Below are 17408 nucleotides of genomic sequence, written 5' to 3'. Positions count from 1 at the left end.
ACTCAAATAAATAAAATAACGGTCAAGTTGTCACAATGTGCCGCAAAGCCTGTGACCCAATTTTGTGTGCCGCCAGAGACAAGGGGTGGTCCAATGAGGGTCTCTGTCGTCTAGGAGAAAGCCTATTTCTTGAGAAAACGCGGAGACCTTTGATGGTGTCGTCTGCGACTCTGGATGGCTTAACCAAGTCGTCTTCTCTCATCAGTGCATGAGCATCAGCCAAGCCATTGAGTGCATGAGTGCCAGCCAAGCTATCGAGTATTCGAGTGCATGAGCACCTACTAAGCTATCAATTGCAGGCGCACCAGACAATCCAGCAAGAGCTCTTCCCAAAACTATCACACGTGGCACACACACAAGATTCTGCGAGCGACAGCTGGACTTCTTTTTTTTATAAATCAAATCAAAGTTGTTTTTTCTTATTTAAATTTAAGTTTTTCTTAAATCGTTTCGTAATTTGTGTCACCTTATATCTCTCTCCGAGGAACTTACAATAAGCATTTACTGTGGCGAATCAAGTAAGGTACATGTCTAAAATATCTATTATTAATACAGGTTCTTTCACTATCTAGTTTACGTAACGGTGTGCTTGATTACATTCTCGAATACAAGACCTCGAGAATCCTCCGAAGAATAGGAGGAAGGCAATAACGCGAGAACAAGTATATTCAATAATTATTAACAGCGGACTTACATCCAAGGTTTGTGTCCCTTATGTTTCTTCGGCCACCTCCTCTTTTTATCTTATTTTTAATTTAATTCTTTTTATTTTATTTTATCATATTTTTCTCGTTATTACAAATTATTAGGTTATATCCAATGTACATTAGTTTAAATGTTACCTAATTGAATAGAATAATTACTTTAAAATAATTCTTACGTGGTTATTATTTTAAATTTTGAAGTAATAATATAAAAAACGACAAAAATGTTAATAATTTTTGATATTTTACATTGAAAACTATGTACCTATTCACAATATAAAAACCGGCCTTTAAGTTAAGGGTGGCGTACTTTGTTGTTAAATTCTGAACTACCAAACTGCCGGGATAATTTGCGACCGGAATATTTAAAAGTGGCGTCACCTTATCTTCTCAACATCGTGCTTCCAATAATTATCAAACAATGATAACAGATAAACGAATTAATGACGTTCTGATCAATGAAACATTTTTCCTGCTATGATCCATTCGTATAATTCTGGCGTGCACTCCACTGTTTTTCTTCCATGGATGACAGCCTTAACATTATTTTAATACCATGACTCTGACAAAAAATGTAAAAACAATTCAAGCATTTCAGGCGATTATATCGATAGTGTGTATGGTGTAACGAACTATGTAGTAGTACCTACTACCTATGTTAAAAACATTTTCATTATCTACGGGCCGTGTCCGTTTGTGGCGGCTCCCGGCTTAGCTGTTTTTCCCTGTGCTAATTTAGTTTTTGATGTTTACTGTTTTGCTGTGCAGTTTTTTTATCTGAGGTGTTGACCGGTGGGGCGTGATTGATATTTGATATATTTTATAGTAGTATGTTTGTAGCACTACTCGTTATTCCGACTTGTTGCATTTATCGTTAAGTGTTATTTTTTAATTGTCAATTGCTTAATTTTAACAGTTTGAAATTGTACCAAGTGAGAAGCGGTTGAGCATTGGGATTCATTTGTACACGAGTTGTACGGAGGACCATTTATATGAAACTGTTAAAATTCGATTGGTCTGATTTATTAATGATTTAATTTTGTATTATGTGATAAAAGAATTATTACCAAAAGAAAAGTATTTCTTGGCGTTTTCAATTTGATGCGAAATCTGCTAGTCAGTCATTGTAAAACATAACGTTGCGTTTGATTGTTTTAAAATGTCAGAAATTGAGATCTCATCCGGACTGGAAGATAGTGAACCAGACGTATGTATAATACCTAGAAATTATAACTTTCTGTAGCATGATATTACAAACATATACAGTACTACTTATATAAAATTAGCGTTTAAAATGATGGATCTAAATTATCTTTAAACTAATTTGTAATTATTTAGGGTTTATATTGTATGTAAAATGTCCTGAATTTTATAATTAGAGATGATTTTACTCCTACTTTCAATACGTCAATTTATCTAAAATAATTCTAATAACAGATTTTAATTTGTCATGTAGTGTACTTGAGATTAACTTTTATTTTAAGTTTATTATTTAGAAATTTAATATAACAAATTTTAAAATTGCCATTTTTTAAATTTATTTTGGTATAACTTATTGAGATAAAAATCAAAAATTAGAAAAAATAGATTTAACATTGGTTGCATAAATAAAATTGTCTGTTGACTTATGATTAAACAACCTTATTATATATGAGCTACAATAGTTTTTTTGTAATATTTTAAGGTATATTTGCCTCATCCATATCAAAGGTTCACTGTTACTTATTGATGGAAACATTTATTACTTAAGCACAAATTTTTATATAAATTACATACAGTAGAGCCTTGATAATCTGAACTAATTGGAACCACACTGAGTTCGAATAAGCAAAAGTTTGGATAATAGAAATTAAAAAAAAAGTCAATTTTTAATAAACTGATTAATTATATATATATTACAAAAATAATATAGATGTCAAGTATACAATATTTATTGATAAGCTAGCCACACGTGAACGTTGTTAAGAATAAACATTATTAAATTATATACTAATAATAAACTGCAACTAAGCGTGTGTGTCGTGATATATTATGCATTGAGTATTATGGTTCGGATAAGAGAATATTTGGATACCTGAGTTGAAACAAAATAATGTTTGGATAACAGAGGTTCAGATAATCGAGGTTCTATTGTAATTTTATTCTATCCAATTTTTTTAATTTTAATTAAAAATAAGTATGCTTTATAACACCTTGAATAAAATAGCACTTTTTTATCTTATATATTTTCACATATTTTTAAATATTTTACTAATATGTACATATTTTGTATTTTTATAATTAGGTAAATTAAAGTTTAAAGAAATATTGACAATAACCATTATTATGTTGGCAATTTTTATTCAGCTATTGCAATTGTTTTTACTAAAGCTACTGATGTCATGAAAAATAACAACTTGAAAAATAATTTTGTATATATTTCCACACATATTTGTTTTTTGGTTAAAGTAATAAAAAAAATAAAAACTTCAAATCTAATAATTATTGAAAGTCTTTCAATAAGGAAAAATAGTACAAACAAATTAAATAAAGTAAAAAAGTGTAGCTTGGCGTGGCTCATTGGCTGCTACCAGTCATGGAATGCGACTGAGAGTAAGTAACGGTCACAGCTACTAGTTCCCGGATGGGTGACTACCCAGGATTATAGTGGTTAAAAACCTTGCCACACATACAAGTGTTTACTATCAACCGTAACAATCATAAAAAAATAACCTACCGTACCAACCTTAACCCTACCACAGTTCATAACCCTTACAACAACTAATGACCCAATTCGCCGAAGCTTAAGTTCAAAAAAAAAAAAGTTAAAAAAATTTGGAGGTAATAATAAAAAATAAGTTATTTGCTAAAAATGTTGGTTTACAAAATATAACAACTATTAATAATATTCTTTTGAATAAAAGTTAAAACACACCAATGGATACTAAATTAATACCATCTGATATATTAAGCATGAAATATACCCCATTGTCAGTGGACATTGAATGCTCTTTTAATAGCTACAAATCAATTTTGAGACTTGTCCGCTGTACATTTAAATTTGTAAATTTCCAAATGTATGTTGTATCCAATTGTTTCTAAAAAGATACAACAATGATGAATTTAATTAATAAAATTTAAAAAAAATAATGTTATAAACTTATAAACTAAATTTTTTTGTTAAATATTTCATGTTTTTTAATAGTAAAAATAAGAAAATAAATATTAACATATTTTGATTTTTTTATTTCTTAAAAATTAGTGCCCTACTTATTATTATGATAAAAATATTGTTTACCCAGCACACTTAATAATATTCACTAGATAGTAGATATCAGGAAGGGTGCTTCATGGGATTTGTAAATAGCTGGAGTATGCCAAATCCATATCTTTTGTTTTAGTTTTATAAATTTGCAACACAGCATGTATACATACCTAATTGAAAAACAATTTTATGTTGTTAACTTTAATATTAGAGTGAATTGAGCTATTATTAAATTTAAAGGTAAAAATATTATCTTGGCTATCTTTACATAAACATTTATTAATATTTAAATCTTAAATCAAGTTATAAGTATTTTAAAATTACTATTATTTCACAGTTATAACTTTAATTAGCTGTAAAAGCCCGTAAGGTGTTCAAAATATTATGCTTACCAGTTTCTTGTAAGTTTAATATTAGGTTATTCATTCTAATATATATGCAGACAACAATTTATTCTGCTAAATAAAATGCCTGTAGTACATTTTTAAGTTGAGACAACATACATGAGTTTGGCATTCTCTTGTTATATTTATTATTTTTAGTTTTATAAAATATATATATATATATATATATCAAGTTTACAAATACATAAAATTTTTTTTTTAACATAAGATTTTGTCTTTTTTTCAGATATTTTATAATATGGATGTGTTTCAACAGGTGAGTATTTTGATTTAACTAATAATTATAATACAAGCAACATTATCTTCAATTGTGCTTATTAATTATGAATTAATGAATTATAAACTTATATTTAATTGAAACATATTTTTATTTAAATATTATTATATTAATAGTTATTGGAGCATTACATACAAAAACATAATTATCTTTAATCTTTATTTCATTTTTACTAATACTAACAATATTTACATAATTATACACTAAATTCAAATAAGCTAGTATTATGTTTCTTGTTTGAATTTAGTATAAGATATAAAAAGTGAATGTATTTATTTATGCATGTATTGATTATGGTATTTAAAAAAAATACATCATTTAAAATCATAATTAAACATTACATTTTTTTTCTCAATATTTTTATAGATGATAAATTTATGCCGAAACAATAAACAGTTTCCTCAGAAGTATGTTGAAGATATGAATAAAATGTATAACAAGTGCAGTAATAAGCAAAAAAATTCAAAACATTTATGCAGTTTGGTACTTAAAGGATTAGAATTAATTTCTCCAAAGAATAAAAATTCTTTTCAGTATGCTGCCGATGTATATAATGCATTATTGCAACTTTCCAAAAAAGACTCAAATAGTTTACAGGTATAGTATTTATTATTACATTAATAATATGTTTTATTACCTAATTAGAAATATATAATATAAATGAATAGTGGTAAATACTTTCTTTATTAGTTATAAATTATAATATATCTAGTAGCAAATCCATTCTCATAATTCAATCAATAATTAGTTAATCTATATGTACAATTCTGTCAAATACCTAGATCTCATTGACAAAAAATTAACCTGTGAAAACTGCACGAAAAAAAAAAAGAAGAATGTCGCTTAATTTCAAACTACATATATTAAGACCACTACAATCTAAAATATCCTTAACCAACAAATCATAAATATACAAACAAATACTATGTCTATGATGACATGTAGCATCTAACTCTAGCGAGTTTCTAAAAATTCAAATTTAAACAAATTTCAAGGATTTCAATCAATAACTCTTCATGTCCTTTCAAATGCCTCCTGGTATAACAGTAATCGTACTCTATACCAGTGTTTCTCAACCAGGGGATCGCTAACTTATGATTTAAAATTCAAATCAATACAACAATTTAAAAGTTCAAATAACAAAATAAAATAATGAAAAAATAAAATCAATAAATATAAAACATTGCGGTATTGTGTACAGTACTATTAATGTAATTGATAATAATTTATGCGAATATATAAAAAAATATATTTAGAGAGTAAATTATGTAGGTAAATTGAAATTCAAAAGGGGGGTCGCCACAGTGAAAAGGTTGAGAAATGCTGCTCTATACCATGACCTCAACTTACCATAAATGTCTTCATTTGATTCTTATCACTATAACAAATTTCACAAAAATTCCTTCATCACATCAATCCTCTCATATCTTAACTATCCTTCCACTCATTACCTGACAACTCGCCTCAACATCTCAAATGTAAATGGCCACTTGATCTATTAAACCATAGGTTCTTAACTGGGGGTCTGTATATGGTTACTTGTGGGTCCACGAAGTGGTTGTGAATTTTTTTTCTATACTATTTCTAAGATAATAATAATGTCTTGCCCGCATTTATTTATTTATATATATTTGTTTTTGGTAAGGGGATCTGTGATTATATTTTACTTTAAAGTAGTCTATGGACTAGAAAAAGTTAAGGATCTAGGTATTAAACAATATCTTATAATTAGGGCCTGGATTTTTATGTAAATGCATATTCTTCTATATTTGACTTTTAGAAATTCTGATTAAATATCTTAACGTTTGGTAATACATAGATATTGTTTTTTTTTGCATATTTCTGGATAATTACATAAAATGTACATATTTTATAAATATTGAATAAAATATTTTAAACTGTATTCAAAGTTTGATGTATATATATGTAAATGCCAATATTTGTGACAAATATAATTCAACCAAATAAAATAAAATATTTTACTATAGGAAATTCCAGCGACAGACGTATAAACTTCAAATAACTATAGGAGCGTTACCTTATAGATATAGATAAATATATAATAAATATAATCTAATTTTTGGGATATAATATTATATTAAGCATTTTTATATTAATTATTGACTGTTATTCGTCGGTGTAATGTCCACAGTTTTCTTTTTTGAATTTAAAAATTTAAAAAAGTGCTAGGGGCAAACAAAGTACATTATTACATAACTATATATCCAGGTATCTCTAGAACAGATGGAGGTGTATTATTTTACAGTTTTTGAAGTACAAAGCTATGCTACATAATGATTGTAGAAGTTTTCAATTTAACAATTTAAAAGCACATTTTTTACATCATGTTGGTACTCATTCAATTTCTCACACCAGTTGGCTTTTTGATAATTTTATATACAATTTATTTTGTTAAATATATTTTAAGTATTTAAGATGTATGATTGCCAAAAACATAATTTTTTTGTTTACATTTTAGACTGAAAATTGTGTTGCTAGTACTTCAAATGGTAATGCAAGTATGACTTCAGAATTAGAAAATAATATAAGTAATAATGAAATTAGTGAAAGCCATAAAATATTTAAAGAAGTAAGACAATTATTTTATTATTAATTTAAAGAAATGATTTTTTATATAAATACATGCTTATTATGTATTTTTTTATATATATTTATAATCAATTATTTATAAATTACTGTTAATATATATGTTATATATTACCATTAAGGTATACAATAATACATTATAATGCATAATAGTAAATACTGGTTATAAACATTATTATCTTATTCTTCTTATGCAATTTATTTCAAAATAATATTATTATTTGTTTAGAATTTAGAAATTAAAATATTGCAAGATCTCATGTATAAAATTCAAATTACTTTGGCCTATCCTCTATAATCTATAACTCGAGTCAATCACCTATTTGGTATCTTTGGTGCCATAATACTCTTTGGATACAGTTTCAGTGTTACTGTTAACAATATATATCATGCTTTTTATTAGAATAATAGTTTAAAGTACTATTTAATTTTCTAATATTATTAAAAATGTATATTTTGTATGTTTCAGTTAATTGAAAAATGTTATCAAAACAAACATTTTTCAAATTTAAATGTTGAAAAAATCGATAAATTGTATAACTCTTTGCCATCTGAATTTCTTAATTCTAACTATTTTATTAAGTTATTAAGAGAAGCAAATAAAATAATCTGGCCCGATAGTGGTATAACTTTATTTATACACTTGGAACATATATATGATCAATTACAGCAATTTAAAGCTTCAATGCAGGTAATATTTATTAATTAACATTTAAAAATGTTTAAATGAACATTATTATTTAATATCATAATAATGGTGTTGTTAGATTTATAGATTATTTAAACTTAAATATGATTTTATTTTATTTTAATCCTTTGAACTATCCTATAAATCATCTTAATGTCATTCACCTTTCCATTTGGCATAATATTTTTTGTTAATTTCTCATTGACATAATGTATTTTTGAGCACTATTATTTTTTTTATTTTTTTTATTATTTTAAAGTTGTAATTTTTATTGTTTCTGAAGTTGTACTATAAAAGCTGATTATAAGAGAGAAAATATTTGATTTTCATGAATAAAAATAATAATATTCATGTGTGAGCCTTCTTATAGTAAGTGATTCTATAGGTTGAAAAACAAAGCTATAAACTTTCCCTGAGTTCCAAAAAATCAAAATATAATTTTTATCAAAAATGATTCTATAGTTTTTAATAAGTCTATATAGGACAAAGAAATAAATATTCATTTTTGCATAATGTATATAGATTAGCTTAATTTAATGTTTAAATAATTTTGTAGGTTCAAGATACCAAAACATCTAGAAACAATAAAGAAATTGATGGAAAGAAATTAAAACAGTTAAAAAAACTAAAAACTGCGTTAAAGGTAATAATTTTATTGTAAATTAATTTAACTCCATTATTATTAGATTTTAAATCAATGGTTATTTTAGATTCTGAGAAGAGATGAATGTATTTATTTTACAATGATTTGATTTTTTAAAAAAATTTTCTCTATTGATGAGTGCATGATAAGTTGTTGATAAAATGTTTTAATTTTCAAATGTGAGGGTGCTTTTGGATTGTAAATTGTATCTTGTTTCTGCTTCAGACATCAAAATTTAAAATTTGCAACATAAAATTGAATGTATCTGATTCTATGTCAACAAATTTATTACTGAATCTGCAATGTGCACGACTAAAATAAAAAATATGCAAAAGTCATAAACATCCTAACCTAGTTATCATCAATGCCTTCTTTTATTAGGAATTGTCATCAATGACTAGTTATTGACTAGGCATTGTCAATATTGACTAAATGTCATTTTTTCCGGTAATATATATATTATGGAGTATACTTGTGATATTAAGTCTGATTGAATATTTTTGCTCAGAATTGTTTTTCTGATACAAATAATGTATCATTAAATTCAAATTTATCATATTCATAATAATGACCACTTGAAATCATATGTAATACATATTATGTATATGCCAAGCAATACCCACTTGCTTACTTTTTTGTTTTTAGATTGTCCGAAAAAAAATAAAAATTCTTGATGAACAAGAAATGGATATAAATAATGAAGATGAATTTAATGCTGATTCCGCATATATATTAAAAGACAAGTAAGTTTTTTGATTTTGTAAATACTTTTTGAAAGACATAAAATTAGGTAAATTAATTTAAGTTATTACTCCTTACTGGAGCTGCTGTACGAGCAACTCTTGTAGTAACACACTTTTACAAATAATCTCTAAACTATACAAAGTTCACTCCTGACTCAAATTATTGGCTTTCTTCCATAACCAAAATGTCCTGACATCCTTAACATTTTCATTTCCAATGCACCCTTTATTATGATCATTTTTCTGTTCTCTTCATTTTAAACTTCTCACTGCCAATTCAAACACTTAACCCTTTACTAACAAACAATAATAAGTTCCTATCCTTTTCAAAACCACCATAGTTGATCAATCCACTTCTCCCTATACCTTTGTTCCAGAATACGCCAACCAGAAAGAAATTTATGAAAATTCAGTCACTGTATTTAATCAACTAGAATCTCACCTTTCTTTTTTTGAAAATTGGTGTTAAAACTAAGAAGTTAAAATAAACAAATTTAAATTCCGCCACATCATTTTTTACCCTTAAACACTAAATTTATCTACAAATTATATTTAATCATAATTCCAACTTCATCTAATACAAAATACCTCAGAATACACTTAGATAAAAATCTAAACTGGGCCCACTATACTTATAATACCAAACATAAGCTTATATTTCATCTTGGTTCCCTTAAAATTTCTAATGTAAAATTAAAACTTATTCTCCACACTAAACTAATCTTATAAAAAACTCTTTAAACCTATTTGGATGTTTGGTATCCAAAAATGAAATTGTGCAAAAAAATCAAATTTAAATAAAATACAAATAACCTAAAATATAATATTTTGTTTAATAACAAGAAAAACATACTATGTTTCCAATCAAACTTTACATTCAGACTTAAAAATGTAAACAGTACTAAAGACCGCCATAAAATCCTATTCTCGTTATCACAACTCTCTCTTTGACTATCTTTGACAATCTTACCAAACCAGTGCCCTGCAACCCATTCAAAAGATTGCTAAGAAAGTGATGTCACATGCTATTTTTCTAATTTAACCTTAAACCTAGACTAGAAGTATCATTATTGGGCGACTTCTCCACCATATCATCAGGCAGCAATCTTCTTGTAATGTAATCATTTAAGCTTATACTAAATATTTGTAGATTGTTTAGTCTAAATAAAGTAACAATTATTTCTATTTATTGAATAAGCAAGTTTTTCCTAGGTTAATCAAATGCAGTGACGGATTCAAGGGTTTTCCTGGCCTCTCTTTGACAGTTTTATAATATATTTGTAGTTGTAATAATATGAGTTAATGACAATTATTATAAAACGTATAAAAACATTTTTAAGGAGTTTTATGAGGAAAAATCGTTTAAATAGATTGACATTGTTTAATATTTACAAAGAAATTAATGTAATGCCAGAAAATGTTTTAAATCTTTTTTCCTAACAACAACCTAGGCATTTACAGTTTTCAGTTTTCAGTTTTCAGTTTTTTTTAGTTTAAAAAAAATAAAAATCCTAGGTCTACCACTGATTAAAACCTAACCTTTATACATTAAAAAAATATATAAATAGTAATTAAAAATATAATTATTTATTTTATGATAAATTTAAAAAGTAAAATACACCAAATTCAAAATGTTTTAGTTATTTTTCAATGAATTACTAAAATATTATTTATTGGTATTGTTTCAACTGCAATTACTCAAATTTAGAATTTCTATTTTAATAACTTAACTCATATAGTGTAGGTTTGACTTTTCCAAGGTTGGCCAAGCTAGAAAAAGCACCACTTGCTGTTTTTTTATCTGTATTTTTATTTTATTTATTTTAATTATAGATATGAAAAAAGGATTGTTGAAATTTATAAACGAATGTGCAAACTAAGTGATGAACCAAACTTTTTAGAAGAACCTATATTGCGTTTTAGAGCAACAAATAACAAATTGATTAATAAAACCATTGAAAAATATTATAATCTTAATAAAACATTTCCTGATTATTATGAAGTATATACATTATTAAAATGCTTACGAGACAAAAAAAAATTAGATTGGACTGAAACTGAATTAAAAAATATTTGTAAGTGAAATCATGATAAAATACTCAAGAATCTTTTAAAATGTTGTGTGTTTATTTCAGCACATGACGCATTTCTTAAGCTTGGAAAACAATTAAAGCTTCAAAGACTGAATGAATATTTTGGTCGTTTGGCAAGTGTAAATGTAGATAAAGATCCAGCAGAAGAAGATGAAGACCTTAGAAAAAAACTTGATGAAAGTAACAAAAAGTTACATGCAGATTTGAACATGGTAAAGTTGTTTAGTCTAAGAGTAGTATCATTGATTATATAATTTATAATATTTATAATATTTATATTTAATTATTTATTATTATTATTATTATTATTTATTTATATTTAATTTATTTATTTATATTTTTATTCTATAATCAATGGTAGTATAAAAAAAGTTCTTGGTAATTGAATAATGGAATATTACAATTTAAGTTTAATAATGATATTTTAATGGATATTGAATGTTAGATTTACCTATTCAGGGTGATTCTTTGATAATTCACAGTTAAGCAGTGTAGTACCCAGCCAAAATTTTATTTTTTTATTTTAATGTTTCCTCTTCACCAGTCAGGTGATTGATAATATTTTATGATGAAGGCAGATTATTAATAATATAATGAGTAGGGCTAGGATTTATTTGCAATAAAAAATTGTAAAATATGCAATTAATATTATAAATGCCAAAAAATATGAAATATACATTAAAGAAAAAAAAAAAATCATACATTTTAAAATAATTAAATATATTTTTAATTATTTACGCTGTTCAAATGTATTACACTAAAAATTACATGGTATTTTAAATTTTCAAAACTGAACGAGCTTCTGTTAAATCTTAAAATGTTCTTATATTCATATAGGTATTTTAAACAGTGCGTCAACACATACTGTTACATGATAAAAATGTCTAGTAACAAAATGTACCATAAAATATTCATTTTTACGTTTTTATAGTCGGAACTTACAATGATATTAATTTTATTCAAAATATGCAATAATATGTATTTTGTCCGAAATATGCTAACAAATGCAAAATAAAAACATCACTATTTATCTCTTAATGAGGTGATTTGTGGACATTACTGACAAAATCAATAATTAGAAGTTGCCTAAAAAACATGTTGTTACATATATCCTATTCTAGCCCTAATAATGAGTATGAGGGTTATTGATCTGGGTATAGTGTACTGGAATGCTGTGAAAGTAGGTGTTTGTTGTTGACTGCTGATCGTTGTGGAGTCTTTTTTCCTATTGTTATTTGATTATTATATAACATGGTACGTGCAGGAAAACCCACAAGTCAGCAGTCAGCCCCACTCTATCATTCCTCATACTCATCATATTTACTGTGTCTTATCTACAGAGCAATGTACAATGTTGAAAGATCGCAATTTTTACAGTTTATTGAAGTTTTCTAAAAGATATTTTGCTATGATATAAGACAGAGGTCAGCAAACTTTCTAGTGTCAAGACCCAAAATATAATAAAAACATTTTGACGGGCCATGCACTTTATTTTATTTACATATTTTTACAGTTTAAATTTTAAACCAAGTTTAATTTAATTTATTTAAGTTTCATCACTGTTTGGTGCTTATATTAATTTAATGTGGTATGTATTAACAAAGTTAGGTTATCATCTAACATAATGTGATATTTCATATGTTTATACCAATTGTAAATTATAATCGTGGGCCTTATAAAATCACTACTCAGGCCACAGGTTGCCAACCACCGACATAAAAGATTAAAAATGTATATTGCAATTAAAAAAGTAAAAATAAAATGACAAAAATAATAAACATATTTTTAGAGAAAATTATTTGAACAACCTATAATGATATAATAAAAATAAAATTAAAAAGTATAAATTTTTTGAGATGATGAATTTTTTATAATAAAAAAATTGTCCTGTATATTCACTAAATTTTATTGAAAGAAATTATATTTTAAGGAACCATGAACTGTCTAAAATGTATCTCGCAGTTATGATTGAGTTATTCAATTAAAAAATCACCAAATGGCTCATTTTAGTGATAAAAATTCCGATTATATGTCAAAAATATTTTCTTTCAATGAGCATCAATATTTTATTTTTTATTCTTCAATTTAATTATTTTAATTGATCAACATTTATGTTCATACGTAATGTTTGAAATTATGCATTTAACCAACTGACTGTGGTTTATTATATGTGTGTCTTAATTATATATTTTTATTTTATAGTTGACAAAAAAGTTTGAAAATAAACAAGATTATGCAGAAGAAACAGAAGGGTCTAATCTTAATGATACAGAGTGTGAAAACAGTTCAGAAAATGAATATACTGATAATAATAGAAAATTATATAAAGAGCCGAAACCAATATCAGTTAGACGGAAAAGAAGGGTATCATTATCATCATCATCAGAATCAGAAAATTTTAAACGACCAATAAAGAGTCAGAAAACTCTTTACATGGAGTCGTTTGATTTAATGCCAAGTGGTGTTAATTCAGAAACAATACAAGAAGAGGCAAATGATAAAATTAATGTTATTAAAAAAAAAGTTCCTGATAAAATTACAGTTAAAGATATTGATGATATAATAAATAAAAAAAATAGTATTGGTATAGTAAAAGATGCTGACAAACTACCAAAAAAAGTTTCTAAAAACGTTTTGAGAAAAGTAGTTAAGGCTGATGAAACATTAGAAAGTAATAATTTAGTCACAGATATTGATACTGATGCAGACGGAATTCTTGTGATTGATGAAGAAGTTAGAGTTGAGAATAATACTAAAGGAAAAGTTATCGAAGAACCATTGGAAAATAATATTAAAGAAATCGAGAGTGAATTAAATGCTATGCATCATAGTAGTACATCTATTGATAATGAAGATCAACATCAAGCTGAAAGATTTGAGCCTGAAGTTATAATAGAAGAAATAAATGAAGATAAAGATTCATCAAAAGATGTAATCGAGATTAATGAACTCGATGATTCAGATGTAGAAATAACTTCTTGTGAAACACCCATAGTTCCTGTTCATAATAAGAAATCTCTAGATTCTATTATAAAATCGTGTAAGTTAAATTATACAATATTAATGTAAGAGAATGTCTACATAACATGTTTTACATAATTGTAAGATAAAGGTTACAAACACGCATAATATAATGTGGCATCCTCTTAAGTTTTTTTTCTTTGAGTATATTTTTATAATTTGTTTTCAGTGAATTTTGATAAGAAGTACAAATGGAATAATGAATCAAAGAATATTAATCTTCCACCATCTAGAGTAAGTTCAATTTTTTTTTTAATAAAAAGAAAAATTATTCATACTTGCATATTAATTATTACAATATTATTTTTTTAAATTTCAAATAATTTAAACAAGAATTTAGTCAATTGTTGGGTTATGAACAACACACGGCCTTTTAAACCAAATAGCACAAATAGCGTGTCCAATATCAGGCAGCATAATAGGCAGTAAGATAATTTTATTTTATTGGTTTAGTACTTTATTCATTTTTGTAAATAAATACAATTTTAGTGTAAAATGAAAATTATAAATCATCATGAATAAGTTTTTTAACTAATGTTTATTTGATAAGTAGACCAATGGCTTGTCAAAGAATGCAGTCAACTTCTTTTCAAAAGAGTGTACAAACTGCAAGACAGTTCACTCAACGTATTTCAAATTCAGTTCAACAACAAAGAAATTTCATGAATAATCAATCAGTACTACGAGAAGTAATTGTTATTTTATATATACAACATACTTTATTTTTTAGTTTATTTTAACTCATTTTATAATATTTATTACTTATAGTACTGGTTGTTTATAGTGAACATTTATAAAAATTTAAAATAAAGTACATTCTAAAACTTTGCTCCTTTATTTTAAAAAATTCCTCTTTTGAGAAAATTAACCAATTTATTACTGTTTTATCCATATGCTCATAGATCATCTTTATATATATAATTTTTTTTTTTATCTACTCTATTATTTCTATTTTTAATATCTACTATAGAAACTAATCATTTGAAATTGTAATTTCATTATTATGTCAATTTATTAGGTATGTTTCTTTATAATGAAAATACTTTAAATGCAAACATCTATTAATATGTATCCTATATATTTAACTTCAAAAAATTACATATTATTTTTTATTAATAAGCATTAGATCAAAACATAAATTAATATAAATGAATAATCAAATTAAAAAAGAAAAAAATCATTATCCTTAGCCTATCATTAGCCTATAATATTTTCTAACATGATAACAATTTCATGTACTTATCGCTATTGTTAAGAACACTAGGACAGTGCATCAGAAAAAAGTACATCTGGTCATCATAAATCTACTATTCACAACATATCAGTTAGCATGATTTCAATTAATGATGTGCCAATATGATTTTTTCTGATATCCAATAAACCAATATAAAACTGAAAATCAATGTCCAAAAATTGTTAGCCCTATAATTGGTTAAAAATTCGTTATCCAATATTGAACAATATTCATTATTATTAAACATTTATTTTTCAAGAAATATGTTGGCTTATGAAATGATCAATATTGATTACTTATTAGAGATAAATATCAAATGCATAATGTTTTAGATTTAATTAAAATATGATGGTATATGCAGTTAGAAACATTTTTTTCATACTCCAAAGATACTTTTTAATTTTAATAAAATAATAATTATTGATATCTTTTAAATGTAAGTATATATTTTATTGTATTTTATTTATGTTATAGCAAGTAACAACCATGACTACAACAACTACAGTTCGACAAATTGTTCAGAAAAATCAAGTCCATCTTCCCGGTAATTCTATAACTAATAATGGTAACAAACCTGAACTTATAGAACTGGATTAGTATTTAATGATATAAATACAGTAATTACATTATATTATAATATTTTTATTTTCATTGTTAGATCTGGAAAATATTATTGTACTATCAGATTTTTCTGAAAATTTGTCTAAATTAAACATTATATTTTGAATTGTAATAATATAAATTATTGAATTAAACTAAGAGGTTTATTATTTTAGTCTATTCAATATCAGTAATTTTTTTGTGATTGTAAGTTTTTTAAACTAAGATCTATATTAAAGAACTATTTTAATCATATATTTTTTTCTTCTATTTGAATAATAATGATAAAAACTATTTGATATTGTGTATAACAGTATGTATATTTGTAAATATATTGTTGAAAAATACATGTTTTAAAGAACAAGAAAGTTACTTTGAATTTTAAATTTTTTTAGTGTCTAGTGAGTAAAAATGTTGTCTTATTCCATTCGGCTTATCTAAATTTGAAATATTTAAAACTAATTAAGTTCCTGTTAGAAATTTAATTTTATACATCAAAACTTTGATTCTTTATGAAGTTAAAAATGTATGTTGTAGTATCAAAATAATTAACAAATATGTATTATAAGTTATAACCATTGTTGTTTAATACCGATGTCTATTTAATAACACTATAATAATTTAGAATCAAATAAAATTGTTTTCTAAAGTATTGATTTTTAAAATATCACTCATTAATCCTGAATTTTGAATTATGGCCTTACAAGAAATAGGTTGAATCAACAAAAATTCAGTCATTTGAAACAAGTCATTTTTTTTAATTATTTTAATATAAAATATTCCTAGCCTATGGCTATCTATATCTATGGGTAATACAAAATACAATATTATAAGTTTGTGACTAATGACTATTTTAACAATATGATCATAAATATAAATGTACTATTATGCATGTGATTTATTTAAATATTTAAAAGATTATAGAACAAACAATAAAAATAAAACACGAAAAATGATTAACGATTTATGAATAGAATTTAACTAATGAAAAGATCGTGGAGCGACTGTGTTTTAAACGTTGTCGGAATGACAGATGAACATGAAGGTTGTAATGTAGGCGAGCCTGTTGATTTGAGTATTGAATAAATTATGAACATTTTTTTGAAAGGGAGCGTATGTAGTCTTCAATTTTATTGATTCGGAGGTCTTT

The 17408-nt window shown here is 25.2% G+C and overlaps 1 protein-coding gene across 1 annotated transcript; it reads left to right on the top strand.

Moving 5' to 3' along the window:
• Positions 1 to 1335: 1335 nt before the first annotated feature.
• Positions 1336 to 16465, top strand: LOC112591187 (the record flags this gene model as incomplete). Its single annotated transcript, XM_025334911.1, is given in 13 exon segments — positions 1336 to 1911; positions 4579 to 4608; positions 4996 to 5226; positions 7109 to 7219; positions 7706 to 7927; positions 8481 to 8567; positions 9213 to 9310; positions 11144 to 11385; positions 11446 to 11615; positions 13606 to 14443; positions 14594 to 14849; positions 14975 to 15113; positions 16133 to 16465. Coding segments are annotated over 13 exon segments (2595 nt in total). The 5' UTR covers positions 1336 to 1863.
• Between the last annotated feature and the right edge of the window lie 943 nt (positions 16466 to 17408).

Source organism: Melanaphis sacchari, unplaced genomic scaffold (assembly GCF_002803265.2).
Source record: "Melanaphis sacchari strain LSU unplaced genomic scaffold, SCAv2.0 Contig12_pilon_pilon, whole genome shotgun sequence".
NCBI lineage: Eukaryota > Metazoa > Arthropoda > Insecta > Hemiptera > Aphididae > Melanaphis > Melanaphis sacchari.
Note: the sequence above shows the minus strand (reverse complement) of the source record. Positions and strands in the feature narration are given on the sequence as shown.